This window comes from Maylandia zebra, linkage group LG20 (genome assembly GCF_041146795.1).
Source record: "Maylandia zebra isolate NMK-2024a linkage group LG20, Mzebra_GT3a, whole genome shotgun sequence".
Classification (NCBI taxonomy): domain Eukaryota; kingdom Metazoa; phylum Chordata; class Actinopteri; order Cichliformes; family Cichlidae; genus Maylandia; species Maylandia zebra.
The window spans coordinates 28,532,158-28,550,537 of NC_135186.1; the positions used below are offsets into that span (position 1 = coordinate 28,532,158).

Below are 18,380 nucleotides of genomic sequence, written 5' to 3' on the forward strand. Positions count from 1 at the left end.
TTTCTCCCTTAGGTTTGTGCAAAGCACTGCTTGGTATTGTAACACCTGCTTAGTATAGTAGGATTAAACTTATAGACTAGATTCGAGAGGAGTAAAATAAATTTGAGAGAATTGAGTGTTGAACAGCCGGCAGATTTATTACAATGTTACAGTGGTGCAATAATCCAATGTAAACAGCATAGAAAATTAACAGAAGATCAACAGAGAAGAGCGCTCTTTTGAAAATAACAACAAAATAAAATAAAATAAGTAGTCTCTTTAGACCTGACTCCTGATGAGCAGGATATTGGGAGTTCAATAGTTTCCCAGAGAAACAATCCGTATCAAGTAAGCAGTTTTTGTTCTTGCTTATCTGAAATCCTGCGATTCGAAGTAATTCAGACTGTAGCTCTACTCCTGCATCCAGAACAGCTGGCCACACTGCTTTTGGATTCGCCAAGAGTTTTCACAGGGTCTGGCTCGCCATCCATATCCAGAACCACTTCAGATCCAGGATCACAAAAAACCAGTCTGCACATACAGTACAGAGCAATAAACAGAATAGTTCTTAACAGTTTTTCTAAATAAAATGAGATCTCATAAAGTTTTCAAAATCAAGTACACTGTCGTTTTAACATTGTTCTGTCTCTATGAATTCCATTTGTATTGCTTTACAGCATTACAATCAATTGTATTTATATACCCCTTTTTAAGGCATATGTAATCACATCATGAAATGTTTGTAACGTAACTAGTTTTAAATAACTTATTTACATGTATTAACCTATAACTGAAATGACAAAGTGCAGAAAAGGCACTGGACAACATTTATGGCTAAAAGAGAAGTGCATCCTGCATTAGTTTTGCACATTTGTGAAGATGCCCAATCAAATAGACAATAAAATAAAATACGACATTCCATTTCACACACGATTCAAGTACTCCGACTGGTTTTAGCTTTTTTTTTAGACAATACGGAATTCGCACTGTTGCAGTGTTTACCACATGTAAAATTAGCATAAGTTTTCCTGCTAACTTATCATCTCTAGTAACTCACCGGAATTCCCAAGAAACAAATACACGCTCTGCCTGGTTTTGGTCGAGAGTAAAACACATAAAGGCCTCTGAAAAGTACATAACTTTAAGTTAGAGACTGTTGAAAATACTTTATAACACTTATTTTATACCAAAAGACTCACTGTGTAGCTTGTTATTTGCTCTCGGTGTCTTGCTCCGTTTTGCCTAGCTTAATGCAGCAACGTGCTTTTGTTGCATTCACTGAACTACAGAAAATCAAAGTGTGTTCAAGGGGTGTCGGAAATAATATTACCAGGTAAAAACAAGAAAATACTAGTAACCATGTCTATAGGGGTTACACCCTCCCCCTTTGAATAAACATGAGTCCCTTCATGTACTTAAAATGTATCTAAACATCATAGATTTGAGTGTTTTCATAGCTACTAAACGACTCAAGAGCTTGGTTAAAGTTATCCAGAAATCGTTGTGCAAAGGATATAAGGGGTTGACCCAACTGGGGGTAATGAAACCGTCCTGGGGGTCGCTTTAATCTCTCAGATTTTCTCACTTGAGGTGTTTCAGGAGTTATTTCAGGTGTTTGTTCAGCATGTTGGTCGGTGATATTTTCACTATGCTCTGTGTTTTCTATCTCAACATCTGGTTCTCCTGGAACTTGGACATTATGATTCTCTCCCATGATGTTAGAGTGAGATTCCTCATTCAGCAGTTCAGGTTCAGTTTGATTTCCCTGTCCATGGTCATTCTTGTCCGAGATTGTCTCTATTGGTTGAAGCAAAGAGTTGTCACTTTCGAGCGTACATGGATCATTTTGAATTTCGGAGCTTGTTGTCTCATTTTGCACATTGGAATGGTTTTGAGTTTGGTCACAAATCCTGATAAACGTCTCGGTTTGGATTGAGGGATGACCTGAAATGCATTCATACTCCTCCTCAGACTCTGACATTTCTGTATCTTTAGGTTCAGAAGGGCTCTGCCGAGTCTTAGGTCGACGTGGAGGTTTGGGCTTTGTCTCAACCTCATCCTCAATGTCTGAGAGATCACCACATGCAAGTAAAAGGTCTCGATGAAGAGTCCTGCTCGGACCACCACCCTTCTCCGGTTGGACCACATACACAGGAACATTTTCCAGTTTCTTAACAACACGGTACACCATGTGTTCCCATTTATTGCCAAGTTTGTGTTTACTGCGCAAACGAACGTTCTTGACTAAGACTCTGTCCCCAGCTTGAAGTGTGGACTCTCTGACTTTTTTATCAAACCTGTTCTTGTTTCGCTCAGCAACTCTCTTGGAGTTTTCGAGTGCAATCTGGTAACTTTCCTCAAGCCTAGCTTTCAGATTGCGCACATACTGGGAATGGGATGTTGGTGAGTCCCCTGTAACTGGCAACCCAAAGGCAAGGTCGACTGGTAGCTTGGGTTTTCGACCAAACATTAGCTCGTAAGGGCTAAACCCGGTAACCTCACTCTTTGAACAGTTGTAGGCGTGGGTAAGAGGCTTGACAAAATCACGCCAATGAATCTTTTGCTCATCCTTCAGAGTGCCCAGCATACCAAGCAGGGTGCGATTGAATCGCTCAACGGGGTTACCTCTCGGGTGATAAGGACTGGTCCTTACTTTTTTAATGCCTGTGGTTGAGCACAATTCCCTAATCACATGTGACTCAAAATCCCTCCCCTGGTCACTATGGAGGCGTTCGGGGAACCCATAGTGAACTAAAAAGTTTTCCCAAAGGTTTTTGGCCACAGTGGTTGCCTTTTGGTCTCGGGTGGGCAAGGCCACTGCATATTTCGTGAAATGATCTGTGATGACCAACACGTCTTTGGTACTCTTACTGTCGGGTTCAATAGAAAGAAAGTCCATACACACCAATTCCATTGGGCGTGTGGTTTTGATGTTAACCAGTGGTGCTGCTTTTTCAGGCAAGGACTTCCTTCTAACACAACGACCACAGTTCTTTATTTTAGTCTCAATATCAGCACCCATCTTAGGCCAATAAAATCTTGCCCTCACTAGATCATGAGTCCTCTCCCACCCCATATGACCCATATCATCATGGAGCAGCTTGAGAACAGTAGACCTAAGAGAGACAGGGAGTACAAGCTGGTAAGTTGTAACTGAGTCACACTGTCGTTTCCTATACAGAAGGCCATTTCTCATTTCAAAACGTTTCCATTCTCTGAGCATCAGTTTTATGTCAAATGTTTCAGACCTGTTTTCGCATGGAACATCAGCACCAGATTCTAGTAACTGAATGACGTGGTTTATGCTTGGGTCAGATCTTTGGTGTTCTTTAAGCTCATGCTCAGAAAACAAGGGAGCAGCTACTTGACCAGATGTTTCAGCATCACTGTATGCATCAGGAATGGCATCAGCACTCATAGCCAAGGACTCAACCAGAATGACACAAGGTGAGTTCTCACTGTTCTCATTGAGAAGATGCTTATTACATATAGCTGCTACAGTGTCAGGGCATACACTGTTAGAGCTTGGAAGGGATCCGAGAAGGCGTGAGGTGAGTTGTTGAATCCTGTTTTCCTCTTCCAATGTCACACTATCTGCAGCCAGAGTTTGATGAGGCCTCCGTGATAGGCCGTCGGCATCCTGGTTAGCCTTCCCAGCTCTGTATTTGATTTGGAAGTTGAAGGTAGACAACGCTGCTAACCAGCGATAACTCGCTGCGTCAAGTTTTGCCGTGGTCAGAATATATGTAAGCGGGTTGTTATCCGTTACAACGATGAACTCGTTACCGTAAAGGTAATCATGGAATTTTTCGACAATGGACCATTTCAGAGCTAGAAATTCTAGCTTATGAGCTGGATATCTGGTCTCGCTTGGTGTCAATCCCCTACTAGCATAGGCAATGACGCGCATTTTACCATCCTGCTCCTGATAAAGAGCGGCACCCAGGCCCGTGGTACTAGCGTCAGTGTGCAGAGCATATTGGAGCTTTGGATCTGCAAACCCCAATACAGGGGATGATGTTAACTTCTCCTTAATGCATTCAAAGGCTGACTGACAAACAGGTGTCCATCTGTCTGCAAAGGGTTCTCGAGGATTGAGATATTTAGAAGTGCCTGTTTGTTTCTGGCCTTTTCTGAGAGGTGGATAGCCACATGTGAGGTCGTTTAAGGGCCGGACTATCTTTGAATAGTCCTTAACAAATCGACGATAATAGCCTGTGAACCCTAAAAATGACTTCAGCTGTTTCAAGTTTTGTGGCACTGGCCAGGTCTTGATAGCAGCAACCTTTTCAGGATCAGTCTGCACACCATTTTTGGAGACAATATGGCCCAAATATTTAACTGATGTCTGGAAAAAGCGACATTTTTTCGGGGACAACTTTAAGCCATATTCACGAAGACGGTCTAAAACATGCTTTAGCCTCTGTTCATGTTGCTCGAGGGAGTCTGAGAAAACAATCAAATCGTCTAGGAAGACGAGTACCTCCTTGAGATTAATGTCTCCCATACACCTCTCCATTAACCTCTGAAAGGTGCTGGGAGCATTTGTGATGCCTTGGGGCATTCGATTGAACTCATAAAACCCCAGTGGGCATACGAAGGCTGTTTTGGCTTTATCCTCCTCCTCCATCTCTATCTGGTAATAGCCTGACTTCAAGTCCATGACAGAAAACCAGTTTGAACCAGATAGGGCGGAGAAGGTCTCTTCGAGGTTTGGCAACGCGTAAGCATCTTTTACCGTTTGCACATTAAGCTTGCGGTAATCCACACAGAGGCGTACCTCACCATTCTTTTTCTTGACTACAACGATGGGGAATGAGAAGGGAGATTCTGACTGTCTTATTACCCCAGCATCGAGAAGCATTTTAAGGTGTTTCCTGACTGCTTCGTAGTCATTTGGATGAATGGGCCGCGATCTCTGTTTTATAGGCGTTTCGTCTTTAAGCTTGATCTTATGCTTAACTTTAGTGGCATGGCCAAAGTCGAGATCGTGGCATGCAAAAACGTCACGGTAGGCACTAAGACTCTGCGTGACCCGACTTTCCCATTCCTTGGGCAGAGGTGAATCGCCAAAATCAAAGGTCAACTGGTCACTGGGTAATGAACATGAGTCTGCAGACAGGCTGCAACAGCCTGCAGAGTTTGCACTCGACGTGGTTTGAGTTTCAAGGACTTGGTCTGCAATGTGTAGTTCAGCAAGAACGCAGTTGCCAGGAAGGATGATGTCATGATCGGTTTCGTTTCTGATCCAAATAGGATGCTTGTAAGGACTTTGACGTGGCACTGTGATAAGGCAGCAATCGACAAAGATTCCTCCCGGAAGGGCTGAGGAAGTTGGCTGCTCTACAACTGCCCATCTGTCAGTGGTTGGTGAATTTAGGTGGGCGTAACTCTCTAGGCAAACCCTTTCATGAGCTGGTATTACGTAAGGTGTGTTGCCCTTCAGTGTCATTAGTCCAAGCTTTCCTGTGCTTTTTGTTTCATGTCTATGTTCAAGGATTTTTAAAATCTGACTATAGCCATAGACAGCTGATGAAATAGGAGTATCCCTACAGTGTTCCTCATATAAAACATCAAGGGCATTTGTACCAATTAAAACTGGTAAGTCTGTGCTGGAACGTAAATCAGGGACAATGAGAGCTAATGTAGAAATTTGGGGCTCAGACTCAACAAACTCCTTTGGAAAGCCAATTGGAACTTCTACATACCCTAGATAAGGTACAACTTGTCCATTTGCACCCTCAACATCTAAGTCACTGATTGGCTGGATGGGAAGATCAGACAAATGTCTCTGGTAAAATGAGTGTGAAATAGTCGTTACTTGCGACCCAGAGTCTAACAAAGAATTGCAACTCACTCCAGCTATGTTGACATTAGCTGTGCACTTCTTGCCAATTAAGCCCTTTGGAAAGCTGGAATGACGCATACTTGTTCGTACACAACACTTTTTTGTTGGGCGGTTTTGAGTGGGACTTTTGTCGCTTCTAGTTCCAGTTTGTCCCTCAACTGAAACAGGAACTAGTTTAAATCAGAGTCACATTGGTCTTCCCAAGCTTTTTGTTTTACCCTTAGCTCTTTCCGCTTGGCTTCAACAGTACTGGGATTCGGCTCATTGTCACAAGAGGGAGCTATATGGCCATCCTCGCCACAGTTAAAGCAGAACCATGGGCGAGGCTTTTTGTTTTTGCCAAAGCCTTCATTTTTCAACGGAGAGTTCTGTGTTTGTGCCTCCTTTAGCTGCTGTTTCTTTACAGCTTTTGGGAACTTTGCCTGAGGTTTCTTTGCAACCATGGTTTCCATTGAAGCTTTTAAGGAACTTAACTGTTCTTGCAGTTGAGCAATTTGTTTTTGCAGTTTCTTGGCAGATGCTTGAGCGGAGCTGCCAGTAGCAGCAGCAGCTTGAAACTCAGTGGTTGGGTAAACATTTAAAGGATTGGACTGCACCTTTACTTTTGAAATTCCCAAGTGCTGCTTCATGCGAGTTGACTTGGCTGCCTGCTTATCTTCCTCTGTTCGCAAGAGTAAAAGCAGCTCAGAAAAGGAGGGTGGACTGGATTTCTTTTGCTCTAGATGGAGGCTAGCGATTAGGTTATCATCCCAGCATCCCCTACAGAACTGCTTCAAAAGCTGCTGATCAAAATCACTAACTGGGACTCCTCCCCCTTTTACAACTTTGTCAAGGGTAGTCTGCAGCCTGTGCACATAGGCTGAAGGTTTTTCGCCAGCATTTTGGTTTGTACTCAAGAATTTTGCGAACAGCTCATCAACGTCATCTACAGTTCCATATGCAGAATCAAGCAAGCTCAAAAAGTCTTTGAGGCTGGACAAGGGACCCAATTGTTTAACAATGTTTGCAGCTGGCGGTAAGAGGCTGTCAATGATCTTCCGTACTACTTGTCTTTCAGGAACAGAAGAATCTGCAAGATAAAACTCAACATGACTTCGCCAAGTGTCATAGTCAACCTCCGTATTAGGGCATGGAGTTTTTCCAGAAAAGGACCTGAATTTCGCAGAGCTTGGATAGGATTGGGACATGTCAGTACTTTTGACAATGTGCTCCACAATGACCCTCTGGACTTCAGGTGTGGTCAAGTGTTCAGGGTTCAAAATAGGAGCTGGTCTGTCAGTAAGGGAAGGATTGATGGTGTCAGTGGTCAGAGTGGGTGGGATAGTTTCACTGCTTGGTCGTCTCAAAACAGAACCAGGTATTAAAGGGACTGGGTCATCTACTGAAATGACCTTAGAGGGGGCTGTACCCTCCCTTTCCCCAGCAGAGGCCTGAAGTTTGTTAAGTTCACTAAGTAGCATTTTCTCATAATCTACCCCACTCACCTTAGCAATACCCTTTAAATTAGAAAGGTAAGACTCTGTAGTACTAGCCGTTAGCTTAGCACTGTAAATTGGGGATAAGAGTTGGATGCTGTGAACTACATTTGGGTCAGATGTTGTTCTGTGACAGGGTAGTTCACCCTGAATCGACTCAATGGCTGTGCCATACTCAAACTCAACTATAACTGTATCTTTAAAGTCAGGGTCAGAACTAGCAATTTTCACTGTTCGTGCAATAGAACCATAGTGTTGCAAAAACTTAACAACTTCTTCATCAGTCTCTGTACCAGAAAACCCACTGATTAGTACAGCATTTGGTACCTTGATACGTTCACGTTCAATGACATCCATGTTACTTCAGTGGAAAAATGTGCAAAAATTGTCATAAAACTGCCAACTGTGTGCCAATGATTGGATTAAAGGCATTAAATAGCCAAACTCCTCCTGGCTGGCTCGCCACTTTTATGTAACACCTGCTTAGTATAGTAGGATTAAACTTATAGACTAGATTCGAGAGGAGTAAAATAAATTTGAGAGAATTGAGTGTTGAACAGCCGGCAGATTTATTACAATGTTACAGTGGTGCAATAATCCAATGTAAACAGCATAGAAAATTAACAGAAGATCAACAGAGAAGAGCGCTCTTTTGAAAATAACAACAAAATAAAATAAAATAAGTAGTCTCTTTAGACCTGACTCCTGATGAGCAGGATATTGGGAGTTCAATAGTTTCCCAGAGAAACAATCCGTATCAAGTAAGCAGTTTTTGTTCTTGCTTATCTGAAATCCTGCGATTCGAAGTAATTCAGACTGTAGCTCTACTCCTGCATCCAGAACAGCTGGCCACACTGCTTTTGGATTCGCCAAGAGTTTTCACAGGGTCTGGCTCGCCATCCATATCCAGAACCACTTCAGATCCAGGATCACAAAAAACCAGTCTGCACATACAGTACAGAGCAATAAACAGAATAGTTCTTAACAGTTTTTCTAAATAAAATGAGATCTCATAAAGTTTTCAAAATCAAGTACACTGTCGTTTTAACATTGTTCTGTCTCTATGAATTCCATTTGTATTGCTTTACAGCATTACAATCAATTGTATTTATATACCCCTTTTTAAGGCATATGTAATCACATCATGAAATGTTTGTAACGTAACTAGTTTTAAATAACTTATTTACATGTATTAACCTATAACTGAAATGACAAAGTGCAGAAAAGGCACTGGACAACATTTATGGCTAAAAGAGAAGTGCATCCTGCATTAGTTTTGCACATTTGTGAAGATGCCCAATCAAATAGACAATAAAATAAAATACGACATTCCATTTCACACACGATTCAAGTACTCCGACTGGTTTTAGCTTTTTTTTTAGACAATACGGAATTCGCACTGTTGCAGTGTTTACCACATGTAAAATTAGCATAAGTTTTCCTGCTAACTTATCATCTCTAGTAACTCACCGGAATTCCCAAGAAACAAATACACGCTCTGCCTGGTTTTGGTCGAGAGTAAAACACATAAAGGCCTCTGAAAAGTACATAACTTTAAGTTAGAGACTGTTGAAAATACTTTATAACACTTATTTTATACCAAAAGACTCACTGTGTAGCTTGTTATTTGCTCTCGGTGTCTTGCTCCGTTTTGCCTAGCTTAATGCAGCAACGTGCTTTTGTTGCATTCACTGAACTACAGAAAATCAAAGTGTGTTCAAGGGGTGTCGGAAATAATATTACCAGGTAAAAACAAGAAAATACTAGTAACCATGTCTATAGGGGTTACAGTATGATAAGGATTGTTTTGCTTTAAGTCACCTTGAAGGCAAAATCCTTGTACTGTTTCATTTTTTCTCCAGTTGTATTTTCAATAATCTTACATTTTTAATGCCCTCTCTCCGCTTTGCTGTTCGAACAGTACATGGACAGAAAGGAGAAGTTTCAAAAGCCAAAGGATATTAAAACAGCACAAGTGAATCAAAACATACACAAGCAGGAGCAGTATACTGTGGCGTATATTTGGGTCTGTTTAAGAACATAAAAGTATGCTTAATAAAATATCTGAAATACCTATGAAACATAGATATAAATGTTTTCCCGATCAAAATTCTGAAAGTGTAATTTGCTGGCAAAAAATTATGTTACGAAGGTTTTCAGTTTCATTTCCCACTCTTCTGTAAAAAGAAGGAAAATGAAACTATGTTTTCCAGATTGAAAGATTTATGCAGAGAGGAATCACCTTTATTTTGCACAGGCGAAAGATAAAAGTGTTTTGCAGACCAGAATGACTAACGTACTGAGGAAACTCCATTTGATATTTGTCAATGTTGAAGCTTAATATGCGATTTTTCTCTGCCATTACCTTTGGTCCGCTCCATTATAAGAAAAAAAAAGTTCTCAGTGACCCCTTTCCATTTTCCATCTATTCACAGTTGTAATTACTTTCTAACTTCACCATTTTCCTGATGGCTTTCTTTCTCTCCACAGAAGGGTCACATAAGCAACATGCTGTGCTCTTTTGACGCTGATGGTCGATTGAAGGTCTCAGTATTCGGCTTTTTGCTCTGTTGCTTGGTGTGATGTGTCGAAGCCTTTTATATAACTTGTTTTTACGCTTCTATGTCCCTGTATGAAGTCTACTAGCTTTGTGACACTCAAGTGTATGTTTTGAGTTTTCTGTTCACTAACTTAGTGTCAGTTTTGCTTTATTTTAGGTATCTGTAGCTGTAGTTTCCCCTCCTTCATTTCCGTCTGTGAACTAACCTTGCCCATTTAATCTAACTGCTGATATGAGTTGCTATCTTCCTCTCCTCCACTTCTTGTCATTCATATCAGCATCTTTATGGTTTGGTTTTTACTAAAATTCCGTCTCTGGTCATTTCTGCTTGCTGTTTATTTTTTGCAGCTGTGGAAAATCTACAGCTTATTTCTTCTTCCTGGAATTATTTTTATTTTATTCCTCTTCCTCCTCTCATTTTGCTCTTCCACTATTGAATTGTGATGTTTGTTGTTGTTTTTTTTTTTTCAGGTGAATGGGAAGGAGTTGACACGTCTGTCGGGGGATCCCACCCTGGACATACGGGACCCTGTGCTATCCAGCATACTGAGGAGGGGGGCCCGCAGACGGGCGGGCTTAGCAGGAGCTCCTGGAGGCCAAGTGCCAGTGACCATGGGCATGGCCGACTGTGTGGACAGCTGCACCCAAACAGACATCAGCTTCCAGCATATGTTGACTCTGGGCAAGAGCAGCCAGCATCCCTGTGGAGCTCCACCCCCACCCGACCCGCCACCATCCCCTCCTCTGCCTCCACTCCTGGAACCATATCTACTCAATGAACTGTGAGTGGGAGCAGTTTAATTGGATTCTGCAGCATGTCCAACCATCAGACCAGAACTCACCTGCTGTGCTATCCCATGCCATTCTGTTCACACATTTGAAGTCGGTAGCTGCCCCAATTACTCAAATATTTCATGAATTTTCTCATCCTCAGCTTTATAGAGCCTGTATACTATGACCCCACAGACTACTTCGACATCAACCAGCATGAAGTGGACAGGCAGGATGAGCTGGAATATGAGGTGAGAGCCTATTAGCTACCTCAAAACTCTAGTACAGAAAGCTGATCCCCACTTCCTGTCTGACATTCGTTAACTTTCTTCTAACTACATCAGGAGGTGGAGTTGTACAAGTCTCGACAGCAGGATAAACTGGGTCTGACAGTGTGTTACAGAACTGATGAGGAGGAGGACCTTGGGATCTATGTAGGCGAGGTGAAGACAGTATCATGAATGTTAAAACTTTATCAGTAGTTCAAAAAAGTAGTTCCCATTTGTTCATAATTCCAGCCGTTATCGTTTTAGGTGAACCCCAACAGTATAGCTGCAATGGATGGTCGTATCCGCAAAGGGGATCGAATACTACAGGTAGAGGTTTTCTAAGCTAAGGTTCCTTTTCTATGCCATTACTTTATGTAATATTAATGCCTAAATCTGAAGTCTTAGATAACCCCCTGGACCACATCCTGTGTGCCTCATTTCAAAAGAATTTGCTAATAGCGCCACATTTAAGATGAATTCTTCTTGAATATTATTTCCTATGCTATTAATCTACAGAGAGGTTTTTTCAGTAGCTTAATAAAGAAACCCATTTTCCTGAACTGTGCACTTTAATTCAATCTAACATTGGTATTAAGGCTCTTACATTATCTGACATTATTCTCTCCTTTCACTGTCAGATAAATGGAGTGGACATCCAGAACAGAGAGGAGGCGGTAGCTATTCTCACCAGAGAGGACAGCACTAATGTATCCCTGCTTCTCGCACGACCCGAGATAGAGGTGAGGAAATTGGAGATGCAGTTTTTAGGGGAAAATGCTACAAAATTCAGTCAAAATACCCAGCGGAAAAATGCACTGTTCTCCCTTTATCTCCCTTTTTGAGCAGCAGCAAATTTGTTTGCTTGGATATAGGTGATACTACAGACATTACATTAACATTTAGTTACAAAAATGAAAGGTAATTTAGACACAAGAACAAATAAAAGAAGAGATAGAAAACAAAAGGAATAACTTGGCGTTGTGCTTTAGTGTTTCAGGAGGCAGAAAAGCAAAGGGGTGCAAAAACACGATGAGAACACAGATAACATGAAGGGAGAGACAAAGACAAATAGTGCTTGTACTCGCAGTGCTAATGTGGCACCACTTTGTTTCACTCAAGGTCACTCTTCCAGCAGATATGGGGGCACTGTAACACACATCAGACGGCCCTGAATAACATACCTCTGCCAAATTACTTGTAAAACCACAACACGTGTCGACCCGCTCAAATGGATTTTTCATTGCAAAGCTTCACAAGAACGCGCTTCATATGGAGGCAGGCAAAATATGTGAGAAAGCAAAAAATTTGTATGCGGTCTGAGTTTTAGTGCAGATTTAAAAGGCACTCATTAAAATGGTTTAAGCCAAACACACACACAAACAGCCTGTCCTCTGTTTAAATGCGTCCTTGTCTTAGAGCACAAGCACTGGCTGTGAAAGGCTGACAAGATTTATATTGCTAAGGCATTGTCCCACATTAGGATTCAAGTGAGAGAGGGAGAATCATCAGAGGGAAATGCACAAGCAGAGATTAAAGAGATCTGTTGCCCTGTGGGAGAAAGAAGGAGAACTGAAGGGGTTTGCCAAAGAATGAGAATGAAGACGAACCTAATCAATAGCTCGCCTCACGGTCTGCATGCAGTTCACATTCAAATCAAACCAATTAGGCAAAGAGGAGGAGGAGTGAATTGTTTACTAATTTGAGACCAAGTATTTGAAATATAACTAATTAGCTTTTGAGGGGGTGCCAATCAAGTCTGCAAATTAAACAGATTAGAAAAGACAACACCTCTTTATGAATTTAAATTCTCATTAATTTCTAAAGACTGGATCACTCTCATCCACTAATGCTGATACTTACATATCATCAAATCACTTTTATTTTCTTTTTGGCACCTAGTCCTCTCAGATTTTTTGTTTGTTGTTTTCTGTAGAGACATATTGGTAAATGGAAATCAAATGTATTTTTGAGTGTAAAAATCTTACAGACCACTGGCTCCATCTAGTGACACAAAAGGACTCAGTTCAGACATCCACTGTAGTCGAAATTAAAGCTGCTTTTATCAGTACTGCTAAGATAAAAATTGGTCCAAATTTCCACAAAAATTCCACAAATTTTCAAGGTTCTTTTTTTTTTTCATGTATTTTCAACTCTAAAACACTATTTTAAGGCTAATAATTCAACAGCAAGTTCATAAAGGCAGTAAAGTTTAGCCGCTGAAGTACACCTTTGGTTGGAGGCCAGATTAAAAGGAGAGTAAGTCTGAACTGGAGTCACGGATCTTGTTTTCCTGTGTCTGTTACCCGTATAAATAAGCAACTGCCTCCTTCACAGTCTACTACCTTTGATGTTGTTAAGCTGCTTTAAACTCACCTTACACTGTCTGTGTAAAATACACACAAATCGACACCCTTGCTATTCTCAAAAGGTTATTCTTTCTAAGATCAAGGGACTGAAACTAAACTGGTCAGGACGTTATGTAAGCTTTATTTAGGCCAGTATTTAAACTTAAATCATTGATCAGACTGTTATTATCAGACTTTTGGGTTATTTAAATACTGAAAACATGTCTCAGCCGAAACGGAAATTATTTTTCTTTTGTAGACATGAGTCGGGTTTCTTTCTTTGTTTTTTACTGTATTACATCGATGCCATTTTAATTGTGACATTCCTTTCCTTTACACATGCTTTGTCTTAGTCAGATCGTTCATAACCATACCATCACCCACCTCAACTATACAGTTGACATAGTTAATATTAAACGTTAAATGCTGGCTTGTCTCAAAACCCTCTGAAGTTAAATAATGATACATTTGATTTATTAGTGATTGATCTAAACATTTCCACAGTTCTGTCTCAAAAATGTAAAGCTGTCTACTTGTAACCTGGGAGGGATTTTTGACAGGTCTGTGTTGATGCTCAAGTAAAAACCATTATACAGTCATTATATCATTTTTGTCCATTAATGATTTCCACAAGGCTGCATTTTTTTCCTGACTTGATTAGTGGAATACTCTTTAGTCAGATCTCATGTCACCGAGTCACCAGGTGATTCAGAACGGCATTGCCCAGATTTTAACTGCCATCAAGAAATATGAACATATTATGACCGTATACCTGCTGAATTTCATATTGTATGTAAAAACTTACCATTGACTTTTACGATACCCATTCTTTGATTTGACCAACTTCCAAATGAATAATTTTCCTGTGTTTTTTGTCTCTTCAACAACGAACAACTGCCATCATCAACTGGTGCTGGATACACCTTTTACCTGTTAGAATGACAACCAGCTGGATCCAGATGAGCTGGAGCTGGAGCCATTAGACAATGCTGTCCACCTGGCCAGCTGTCATAGTGTGAAGAACAGCCCTTCTGTTCTGGGTGCAGGACCTGGAGGTTTTGCAGGTGTTCTACCCAGCCACAGTCATTCACTGAACAGGGATTCCCCCAGTTTGCTTCAGACAGTGCTGAGCAATAGCCAGGAGCTAGACAGTGGGGTGGGTCGTACAGATGAAAGCACACGCTATGAGGAGTCTTCAGAGCATGACCTTCTGGGAGACGACCACACTAGTGCCTCCAATACGAATGCAACCAACACACCAGGCAGCATGCGCAAATTTTTCTCCAGCCGAGGGGAAACTCCACCCTTGCTGCATTCCCAGGACCTCCAGTTTAGCACGGACTCCCTTTTAGGTCTGGAATCTGTTAATGGAGGCGGCTTGGAACAGGGGGAACGTTTGGAAAGGCCCTACAAGGCAGATCCTGTGAGGATGATGATGCCTGGGCTGACTGAGGAGGAGTGTGAGAGGTACAAAGAGCTGCTGGAAATCAAGTGTTACTATGAAAAGAACAGTAATGCTCTAACGTTACTGGGAGGTCAGGGGCCAGCACAAGAGGAAGGGGGTGTCTCACTGGATGTGAACAGGAATGAAAGTCTGACACAGCATGAGATGGCTCTCCTAGAAGAGGAACTGCGCCACTTGGAATTCAAGTGTCGCAACATCCTGAGGGCACAGAAAATGCAGCAGCTGAGGGAGCGATGCCTGAAGGCTTGGCCTCTAGAGGAAAAGAATGGGGCAAGTGTAGGGGCTGGAGCAGGAGCTGGACGCTTGGACATTAATGGTACTTTGGTCAGCGAGGAATCCTGTCACCATGCTCTTTCAGATATCAACGAGCTTCCCGAGAGGGAGCGCTCAGACAAAGATAGCACGAGTGCCTACAACACTGGAGGGGAAAGTTGCAGGAGTACCCCTCTTGCCAATGAACAGTACCCTTCACATTCCACACAGAGTCTGGAGGGAGGAGAGTGTCTTCACTCAGCAGGTATGCAGACTCCAGCGTCCACTCGGCAGAGAGAGAGAGGAACCAGAGGGGACGGAATACAAGAAAACTTAAACCAACCCTATTCTCCCCACGCTCACAGGCGAGGGGCTGAAGCAAAGACTTCCAGCCCTGGTGCAAAGGTTAGGTCCCTGTCCAGAGATGGGGGAACCAGGAGGGGCTCAGATGGAGGAGTGAGACGTAATCCCAAAGCTAACGGAATGGCTGACAGGGGTGGTGGACGCAGTGCAGAAAACAGCCCTTATTTGTCTCGCCGTCAGACTGAAACACAGCCGCCTCAACGCTACCTGAGCTGCATGCAGCTGAGGTCCCCCTCCACCTCTGAGCAGCTGGGTGGACTAAGAAATGGTCCCAAAGAGGGCATCATAGATAATGGAGGTGATGCAAGCCCAATGAGCCTGGGTAGCACATGCAAAGATGTTACCCAGGCCCCAGGTGCTGCATCCTTACCCCTGTCTCCTCCACTGCTGCCTGCCTCCCCTCGAATGGAGTGGAAGGTGAAGATTCGCAGCGATGGCACGCGCTACGTGGCCAAGCGGCCTGTGAGGGATCGCCTCCTGAAGGCACGCGCCATGAAGATCAGAGAAGAGCGCAGCGGCATGACAACAGACGACGACGCTGTAAGCGAAATGAAAATGGGACGTTATTGGAGCAAAGAGGAACGCAAGCAGCAGCTGCTGAAGGCCCGAGAGCAGCGGCGGCGCAGAGAGTTCATGATGCAGAGCCGCCTCGACTGTCTGAGAGAGCGTGAGAGGGAGCAGGGAAGCAGCGGAGGAGGACAGCAGGGAACCGAACAACAGCAAGAACCAACTTCAATCCTGGAGTTGTGTCACCGCAGGAGCATGAAGAAGCGGAGTCGCAAAATCCTGGACAATTGGATCACTATACAGGAGCTACTGGCTCATGGAACCAGGTCTGCGGATGGGAAGAAAGTCTATAACCCCCTGCTGTCTGTCACCACAGTCTGAGGAAAGAAATGATCAGAGAGTGAGGGCAGAGAGTTAGGAATATAAGAAAGTGCCAAAGTGTTTTACTTTCAGGATGAGCAGCTTCAGTAAACCATGGCACAAATGTTAATCTGCAGAGATGCAGCAACACAAATTCATGATGGTAAATGACTGTAATGATTACAAAACCTTACACCTGAGTTCAAAATCCAAAAGGAAAACTGTCACGTTCTGTGTCTAGAAAAACACGCAGTAAAAATGTTGTCGAAATGATCATTCATTGAAGAAATGAACTCGAAGACCACAAATGCAATGCATTTTAAATACACTGTAGCAGACCTATAGACCTAAAAGACACAGAATTAAGTAAACAAAACGATGTCTGCTGTCAGGGATTGAACCACCTGCTGTTTAACAACTAGAAACTATTTTATGATCGAAAGAATGCAGAAAAATCAAAAGTGAAGCCAAGAGCCATGCAGCTGTGAAATAAGATGAGTTAAAGTCACTTCTGTGCCATAAAACTGAACATTTAGTGTCCACAGAGGACTTCTCATTAAGCACACCTTCAAAAGAACATTTTGTGCCAGTTTATGTCGTTACAATTTCCTACATTCTTGAAGTGTTCATGTACAAATGCCTCTTTGTTTTTGTCATAAGAAAGCCAACATCTTCAGCTGATCACAGATGCTTCTTGGTCATGAGGAGCTGAGCGGTGCCTTCCTTTCGGGCAGACTTGACTGTATATAGCACATTTTTCAATGATACAAAAAAAAAAAAAAAAAATCTAGAGGAAAAAAATAAACGGTGATGCACAAAGCAGCCTAATTACCGTTTTTCCAAAAAGAAACACTGTATCATACAAGCACATTAATCATTTGATAGCGTTTCATGCAAAACTAGACCAATACATTTTGGTTAGTATGCAGTATAGTTTATCTTAATGCTGACTGTGATCAAGGCTATTGCAATGCAAAATAAAGTTGAAAAAAATTCCTGTTAATTTGGTCTACTTGAATTGCAATCATAGCCAAGGATGGGACGACTAATTTCCTAACTTATGTAAACTAAAGCTAATTTTTCATCTGGCTTATATGCATGTTTGATATTAAGACAGAAATGTTCTTTTTTTCATGTTCTTTAAAATTGAAGGCCTTTAACATAATGTAATTGTGGATGTGTCTTTCTATGACTTTGCTCAAAATCCTAGCATAGAAAAAAGAAAACATGGTGTACTCGTCTGTTCAATATTGTGAAATCCAGTGTCTGTCATTTTACAGTGAAAGCTTTTCTAAATAAATGCTGTGATCATCTTACTAATCATTTGAGAAGTCTGTCCATCCTTATCCTCATCTAAACAACCTTTCATCCAATAAATAAATTAAAATGAATATAATGATAATAATAATAATAATACAAAGCATTGTGTTAATGGAACTAGAGCATTAAGGCGAAACTTTCTCATGTGTTTTAGCATAGTCAGCATACTGTTCATGTTTTAATTCAGTAGTTCAAAACTGGACCCTTTTCTTATATTACTCATCTCAAGTATGGACCCTTCCACACATATATGGCAGTATGTAGTTCACATGTTTGAACTATAGGCAAAAATAAAGGGTAAATGAATAATGACATGCTAACCTATAAAAATTTGTATTTAGCAGTTGTTTAAATGAACTAATGATGAAGTGAGGAAGCCTGCTCCAAAGTTCAGGTGACAAAGCCTGAAAAGCATGGTTAATAGACCCGGACCAGATGATCGGAGAGAAGGAATAAGCTATAATAAGGTCTCAGTTGCTCTGCTACACACAGGAGTGTGGCCAAGTAGAGTTTTATATTTAGCCTCCTAAGACCCGAAGTCTTCCACGGCATGCATTTTTAATTTCCCTTTGATATTTGGGCTGATTCGGATGATCGATAGATTTTTTTGTTTTCTACACAATTTTTGTTTGTAAGAAAACTCAGCCACATATGAGGATATTTGTTTAAAATTTCGATAGAACAGTAACAGTATAATGTCCTCGTAAGTGGATATCAGGCCCTTGTAGAGCAAAATTGAGTATTTTGGTCTTATTAATGCAAAATGTGATGTCCACATATGTGGATGCCAGGTCCTAGGAGGTTAATTTATAACATTTGAAAATGCATTCAAAATTTCACTGGAAGCCAATAAAGGGACGCACGAA

At 41.7% G+C, this 18,380-nt stretch overlaps 1 protein-coding gene across 2 annotated transcripts in view; it reads left to right on the forward strand.

Annotated features, from left to right (window-relative positions):
- Window positions 1-17,508, forward strand: part of LOC101469448 (PDZ domain-containing protein 4) — a 28,807-nt gene extending 11,299 nt beyond the window's left edge. The window contains exons 2-8 of one of the 2 annotated variants that reach the window (XM_004546364.4): window positions 9,793-9,846; window positions 10,334-10,644; window positions 10,797-10,884; window positions 10,978-11,076; window positions 11,167-11,229; window positions 11,541-11,642; window positions 14,185-17,508. In XM_004546364.4, coding sequence (XP_004546421.1) covers window positions 9,793-9,846; window positions 10,334-10,644; window positions 10,797-10,884; window positions 10,978-11,076; window positions 11,167-11,229; window positions 11,541-11,642; window positions 14,185-16,215 — 2,748 coding nt within the window. In that variant the 3' untranslated portion in view covers window positions 16,216-17,508. The remainder of the gene's footprint in view (window positions 1-9,792; window positions 9,847-10,333; window positions 10,645-10,796; window positions 10,885-10,977; window positions 11,077-11,166; window positions 11,230-11,540; window positions 11,643-14,184) is intronic. The other variant, XM_004546365.4, reaches the window with a different exon arrangement.
- The last annotated feature ends 872 nt before the right edge of the window (window positions 17,509-18,380 follow it).